An 8,014-nucleotide genomic window follows, 5' to 3' on the forward strand; every position below is an offset into this window, starting at 1 on the left:
GCAGTTTAGACGCGAGTAATGCTTCCACAGGGAATATGCCACTTATGCTGGAAGGACAAACACACTGTCGCTGTATGTGTTGTGAAATGTCATCAATGGCCTCGTTTAACATTGGAAAATGGAACAATTGCAATAATGTTTTTTGCGTATATGTAATTAATTAAAAAAATACAACTACACAACAGTGGATTTCCCATGTGAAATAGATGCAGTGGTGAGCAAACATTACACTTCTGTTATAGAATTGGCTTTTTTTTAGTTTTTCTAAGAAGTATATAGGATCACACCCTGCTAAAAACAGCCATTGTGACCCTGAGTAAGTGTGAGTGTCATTTTAAACTGTGAGTATGATTCATGGCCCACAAACATGGCAAAGACTGACACAAGACAATGTTCTTCTCACTCAGACAGTTTATATATTTGCACATTTCCTGTGAATACCAGTCTGTTGAGCTTGAGAGAATCACTGCCAAATGTGTCCTATCAAGTACACTCTTAGAAAAAAAAAAGTACCATTAGGGGAAAATCAGCTTGAGGCAGTACCCTCATATAATTTGTCAATCTTTGTACCCTATTTACATAAAAAGGTCCACAGCTTCACAAAAAGGATACATATTACTACTTTAAGGTGCTAATACACCCCTTTTAGGGGTGTTTTGCACCACTTAAGGTATATTTTCTCTGACTGTATTTCAACTTCGGAGGTCCTTCCTGGGGAAAAGATAACTTGTACACAAACTGGAAGATATATTTGAGAAGAAAATTATATAAATCATGCCTTTTCTTTTTTCTTTTACTTTCTTTTATTTGCTTTGCTTTGTAGCTTTTTTCTTCACAAGATGGTATCTGATGGACTGAAGTGGTGTGGATTACTTATGGATTATTGTGATGTTTTTATCAGCTGTTTGGACTCTCATTCTGACGGCACCCATTCACTGCAGAGCATCCATTGATGAGCAAGTGTCGTAAAGCTACTTTTCTCCAAATCTGATCCCATGAAGAAACGTATTTACATCTTTGATGAACTGAAGGTGAGTATATTTTCATCAAATTTGAAATGTTTGGGTGAACTATTACTTTAATACTATTTATACTAATACTATTTCAGACACAAATATCACTGATGTCAGGTACTGATGTTTTTGTGATAGAGTCTGGCTTACTGTTTCAGTGTTGTTTGACCTGTGCACAAGTCCTTCCATTTTTCCGTAGACAACATTTTGTGCACTGTATGGGGCATTTCCAGCAGATTTAGTCTTTTTTTGCATATTAACAACTCTTGGATGTATTCTTGATTAGTTTTTCCCATGGAGCACTTTGTGCTATACAAGTAAAGTTACTATTTTCATCTTCAAAAAGCAGTAGGGAATATACAGCAGGCTTTGAAACTATTAAAAACATACAGATTAAATATTTAAAGGCTAAAACTTTAGCTACTGAGTTTTAATCAACCACACCATGGCCTCATATAGCTTTTGTGTTTATTAGTATTCAAATCAAAAAGCAAAAATACCATCCTTTCTGGTGTGGAATATGAATATCACAGATGATTAATACATGAAGTTCTACTTTATTAATCTTTATTAGATGTATTAATTTTTCTCTTTGAAAGTTAATTTTGAGGCAGGACATGACAGGTAACTAGAGTTAATAATGTAATGTAAAGACATTAAATGTTGTATTACATGTTTTCTGAAACTTATATTTTAAATATGCAATATGTAAATGCGTTTTATATATATATATATATATATATATATATATATATATATATATATATATATATATATATATATAAATAAAGTTTATTGTTTTATAAGTTAGTTTAGTAAAGATTTTGGTCTCAGTGCATGAAATGATTTTAAGAAAATGGACTTTAAAGATATTTTTTGTGATTTAAATCTACATATGCAAAAACTTGTGCAATTAAAAAAAAAAAGGATGTTTTCTTTTCACTATTCTGAAAGAAGACAAGCTATGGAAACAAAACAGCTCAAAAACTTAAAATTGACCGTATTCACTAAACAGCCTCTGTAATTAAATTTAATGCATTCATCATTCATGGTTTAAATTCATGCATTTTTCTTCATTCTTGAGTGTGCAACACATTAAAGATGGCAACAACAAATTCCAGTTATTTCATTAATAAAACTTTATTTCTGCTTACAAAACATGCGTTCATCATACATGCCAGGTCATATCTGAAATTCACATTTTCTCTATATAATCTTTACAAATAATTCATTGGAACATGACACAGGGATCTCTCATAGAGACTAAATCACTGACAGTTCTGTACATGAGTACAAGGTCGTCATGGTTAAAGAAGTATGCTAACACTTCAGAGTAGCACCATCAGTGCATGTGTGTGTTTAGTGCTTGAGCTGTTCGTGTGTTTCCTCAAACACTTCATCTCTGTACGAATCACACTTAACACAGGTATTACATACCTATGTTTTAATATGTCTGTGTGAGCATCCCATCTCACACTTGAGTGCATGTGCCTCACAGAGACAAACAGCTGACGTTAAGTCAGTCACCAAAATTAGCATGTTTTCTTTAGCTAACACTGTCCCAAGCTGTGTTTAATGATTTCTTTGCTGCTTGGGGGAATGCGATCAGGGAAAACGACTTGAAATTCGACCAGCAGGTCTCCACGCTGGGCGGGGTTCTTCGCTCGGGGAAGCCCCTCCCCTATAAGCCGCCTCAATGAGCCGGGCTTGATGACATCACTGCATGGGAGGGGCTTCATCTGTCCGTCAAGCGTAGGGACATTAACCGTACACCCACACAGAGCCTGGAAAAAACACAAAGAAAGAAAAGCGTTGAATGTTGTGTCAAAGGATCATCTTTGATTTGTATAACTATAAAGGTCTGTATCGATCCTCGGCAGCTCTCTTTGCCTTGAGATACAATCTGTTATATCACAAGCTGCAGTGTTTTGGCAGCATAAGAGCTATAATGCTCCTCCGGCATATGTTATGAGGTCTAATCCACTTGTCTATATATGATGCTTTTATATAATGTAAGTATGAGCGCGGGCGGAATATAGGCCAGACAGATTGAACATTACCGTTACGCAACAGCAGGAAAGAGCAGCTAATCGCTCTCATTTCTCAATGATGCTCCAGTCTGCGGGGGACGGGAGGGTAAGCGTGGGAAGAGAAAGATGAAGTGGATGTGGAAAACGAGAGAGGGAGAGAGCGAACGAGGGCGGAAATGAGCTGGAAAGAATGAAGAGTTGTTTGTAAGAGCCGATGCCAAATCTGGTGTCTAAAGAACAGGATGGGCAATTTGATGATCACTTTTGTTATATTTTTGATTAAATAGTGCATAAAATAATGAATTTTAGCTTGCTGTCTTATGAATATTTCTGCAATATATTGTCCAATCAGGCAAAGTCATCAATACCAATAATCTTAAAATGGCCATATATGGACTGAATGTTTACTCATATTTCAGCCAGGCTAAATAATGGACCATGAATTGGCCGTTTTAAGATTGCTGGTATCAAATGATCAATGAACCCTTGGCTACTAAGGAGAAGTGTTGCCCAACAGTGTCACTTCCCAAAATCTGTCCAAAATGATTAACCACTTCTGTTGTTTTTGAGTAAATTTGGTGTAAAATAAGTGCTGATTTGAAATCATAGTTTACTGTCTTATGTATATATCACTATTGTATTTGTCATCCTGCTCTCTAGATATTATTATGGGTCTATTCATAGAAAATAGATGCATGAGGGCGTATAGGTAAAATAAGATCCATTGCTGGAGAGGAGTGAATGACAGAATGTATGTGAGACGATGCTGAGAGCTGAGGAGGTGGTGTGCGAGATGGGAGGAGGAGTGTGTGAGAGTGTGTGTGCTGAGGTTGCGGGGGAGAGATGCTAAATTTAGATGCAGCTCTCTGCAGAGGCTTATTGAGTACCGGCAACTGCAAGGGAACATTTCGTACCGCCATGCACACATAAACACATACACATCTCACCTCTCGCAGCGTGATGGTGGTGGTGTACACAATATGCGAGCCGTCTCGTCTGAAATGGGCGTGCTTCTTCTCCTTGATAACGAAGGCCAGGTCGTTAGGGGCGTGGCCAAGCATCTGATGCCCTTCCTTGGGGAAGGTGATCCTGGTGCCCTCCTTCCACCCTTTCTTCACCTCCACGTCGAACACGCTCTCTTCCGGTCTCAACGTGTGTTTGTCCGTCTGCCGGAGGCGTGTAACTTTCACACGCTTTGTCACGCCCATCAAAATGTCCTCCAGCGATACGAGGAGCTCGTGAACTTCGGCCACACCCGATGGCTTGGGCCCGCCCCTGTTTCCATGATGCCGGCTGAGGTGGGGAAGGGGGGTTCGCAGGAAAGGGTTAAACAGGTCGTCGTCGGAGTCGAGTTCGAAGTTGAAGAACATGCGCCAGGAATGGGCGTCGGCTTTTGAGGAGCTGTGGGAGGGGTCACTTTTGTTCCCAGCTGGAACCACACCACCTTTGGTCAAACCTTGAAGATTAAAGATATTTTATTAGTGTGCATGGTTTCGGTTTTGCAAAAGCTAAAAGGGTTAATTCGCTGGTTAAAGTTTGGATAAATAATTGATCATGATTGCAGATATTTTCGCCCAGTTCAGCTCTGGTTGTGAGAACCCATTGAACTCAGTGTGCATTTGAAATTAGCATTTGTGGGATACTTGAAATGGTGATTTATCTTGCATTTTTGACCTGCAGGTGCATGCATATTAAATCTGCTTTTGGTTGCACTTTAATCTCACCTTGTTGATCATAGACGCTGCGTTTCTCTGGGTCTGTCAGAACATCGTGGGCTTGTGCAATCTGTTTAAATTTGTCCTCGGCATCTGCGTCTGGGTTCTTGTCTGGGTGGTAACGGAGTGCCAGACGCTTGTACGCCCTTCTGATCTCCTCCTCGTTAGAGTCACTTGACACACCGAGCACAGAGTAGTAATCGACACACTCTGGTGAGGACGGTGGGGTTGACACCTCAGGTTCTTCATGCACCTCCTACACACATACACAAACAGACAGCAGGAGTTTAAAATATGATCATTTCTAGATCTCCTTGGTTCACCAACACAAGGTAATCCCAAATAAAAAGATGAAGTTTCTTGGTTCAGGCAGGGATACAAGCACCATAGAGGGAGTCCCCATAATATTACTATTTTTAGTGACCAATTTTTTATTTAGTTATTTAAATGCATACTTACATACATACATATATTCCACTCAATCCAAACATATATAACAAATATATTGTATTTTCACTCAAAATACTTCATAAATAAATAGTTTCTATATTCTCCACTCTTTAAAGTTTGTGATTGGGGTTTGTATATATATATGCACAGATTTTTTTATATGCTCTATTATAATATACACTCAAAGTAATGTATAAAAAAGTAATGTATTAAAATCTGCACATCTATATATAAGTCTATATTCTGCACTATATAACAAACTCAAAACCTTTGTGTTTATTAAATAGTGAAGAATATAGAGGTATATATAAAAATCATATTTTCTCTAATATATAAATCAATATGCATTGTATTTAGTGGGTAATAAAGAGTTGTATACACCTTTATATTCTCCATTATATAACAGACATCAAGTATTTGGGAAAATGTAAAAAGACATATATAACAATTTAGGAATCTATATATACCTCTTTACCTCACATTGGGGAATATAGAGGTATGTATGGATTTAATATATACCTATATATTGTCCAATTTGAATAAACACTCAAAGTATCTGAGTGAATATTATGTCGTGGAGAATATAGATGCATATATATTTTTGCATTAAATTTAAATGTGCAAGCATCTCACCTCTGAAGTCCATCCCTCCTCTCCGTGGATCACTCGCACTTTGCACTTGACATTCTTGTGTTTGACGCCGAACTGAGTCCAGATGAGAACCATGATGCTGCTGCTGCTGCCTGTGAGTGTGAGCCGAGCGCTTGAGCTGCTTGAGCTGCTGTCTGGTGCATCTCTCTCCGCTCTGCTCGAGCTTTTATACCCGCGCTCTACACACGGCGCCCACGCTGCGTGACCGAGCTTCCCCGAGCACGCCTATTCTCCGCGTACACGAGAGGGAATACCGCGTGCCCACCAATCCACGTTCGATGCCGCTGCGGAATGAGATGAGCATCACGCGGATGTGGCAGCCCACCTCTCCATGTGGAGGAACGTTTCCGGAATGCACAATGAGTCTCATCCCTCCCTCCCTCCATCCATCCTAAATTGGTCTCCCGTTACAGACTGTTCTTTTGGCTTATCGGCCAGATTTTTGGATTGAAAGTTGTCAATGACAGTGACGATGGATTTTCGCAAAGAATGGTAGTAAATGAGCGCGAAACAAAATCATGCATATAAATGGCGAGAATGATAGCAGATGAACACAGGGACATATCCACACACACACATTACACTAGCATTGATAGAAATGCTAAGAAACTCAAACAAAAATTGCCATTTGGGATAAAGCGCGTTCAACTGATTAAATAAAATCACTGCGTGACTTCGAGCTTTTTCGTTTATAACCTCAAATTAGCAGTTTCAAAATTATAATATCTAAATTGATTATTATTTGGAAAGTTATAAATGATGAATGGTGAATGGGTTGCCCTTAAATTTCTAAGTCTAATACTACAACATCTGAAGTGGATCAAAAAAGTTAATCAAAGTCCTAAGACAAGAACGCAATTTGATTTTAAGTATTAGGACAACCTTGATGAAAGGTTTTGACCTTTCAAATGTTGACTAATGTATATTGTCCATTGACCCCTGGTTGAAAATCTTGGCACATGTGGGAAGATCTATGCTTGAATGTGTTTTATTATTAAATGTCAAATCATGTTCGATGCTCTGGGCAAGCAATAAAGTCTTATTAGAATTTAGCTACACACACGCACGCACTTTAGGCTAATGTCCCTTTGTGTCAAAGTGTAATTAAAACAGATGAAAAATGCAGCCAGCACTGCTTCACCCACACATGCAATTACAGGCAATTAACGTGTCAAGTCTGGTGGCTTGTGTACCAATAGTTCTTTATGCTCGTCAGGGTGATAGTTCAATGTTCCCATTTCCACGGGAATAACAAGTCTTTGCGCATTCACAGACATGTCCTAGACGTTAAGTGACCGCTAGTACATTAAAGCGAAGCCTTGGGAATGTCGCATTACGTAACGTACGTACATGCAAGTGAATTGGCGCGCATTCCTCAGTACATAAATGGCCATATTTCCTCAGACGTTCCGCTTACAGCCAATCACAGACGAAAGATGCTTCTGGATTCCCGCTGGTACCGGAAAATTGGACAAATTTGGTGTATATGTCCCTGTCAGAAACGTCAGAGAATCTCTAAGCCAGATTTCGTCCATTTTTACAAAAGAGGGGGAGCGAGTCGAGTGGTGTGAAAGACACATCGAAATCTGTCATTATCGACCGGCCGGACATTTCCGTTGTGTCTGGAGAGATGAACGTGAGATCAGGTGTCTCGCCGTTAAAATGTTTATGAGGAATCCGAGGGAACATTGTGTTAGCGCAGTGTCGAGGGCATTGTGGGAACATTGTGCTACTGCAGAGTGAAGCTCAGCAGGGGCTCGTAAGAAGTCGTGATCTCGTGCTTTTAATAATAACACTCGGCTCGTGACCAACGGATGCCCAACTGTGCCGTGTAATTTTCGCGCCCTCATTGTGCCGAGGTCTGTTATTCGCGCTCATTGTGAGTGACCGTTATTAGCGTCGACTAAAGGGCTCCTAAATTAGTTCCTGTTTAAATTAGAAACCATCTATCATACAAGGTCAGAGCGAATGAAAGATGCCCAGTGAGTTAAACGTTTTCATTGTTTTAGCCGATAAAGCGGTCTTCAGCGACCCTCCGAATAAATAATAATAATTAAATAGCTTAACAAAAAGTACGTTACAAATTTCTATAGAAAATGTGTCCGTTTGTGACATGTTGCTAGGCAGTTGTTCGGTTGTCTATTGTCTCAAATCC

The 8,014-nt window shown here is 39.3% G+C and overlaps 1 protein-coding gene across 1 annotated transcript; it reads right to left on the reverse strand.

The window, feature by feature from the left end:
- Positions 1 to 2,128: 2,128 nt before the first annotated feature.
- LOC127986623 (dnaJ homolog subfamily B member 5) lies at positions 2,129 to 6,157 on the reverse strand. Its single transcript, XM_052588934.1, has 4 exons — positions 5,842 to 6,157; positions 4,768 to 5,014; positions 3,991 to 4,499; positions 2,129 to 2,797 (listed from the first exon to the last, which is right to left on the reverse strand). The coding sequence occupies exons 1-4, from the start codon at positions 5,932 to 5,934 to the stop codon at positions 2,564 to 2,566; spliced, it is 1,083 nt and encodes a 360-aa protein (XP_052444894.1). The 5' UTR covers positions 5,935 to 6,157; the 3' UTR covers positions 2,129 to 2,563.
- Between the last annotated feature and the right edge of the window lie 1,857 nt (positions 6,158 to 8,014).

This window comes from Carassius gibelio, chromosome B21 (genome assembly GCF_023724105.1).
Source record: "Carassius gibelio isolate Cgi1373 ecotype wild population from Czech Republic chromosome B21, carGib1.2-hapl.c, whole genome shotgun sequence".
Lineage (NCBI taxonomy): Eukaryota > Metazoa > Chordata > Actinopteri > Cypriniformes > Cyprinidae > Carassius > Carassius gibelio.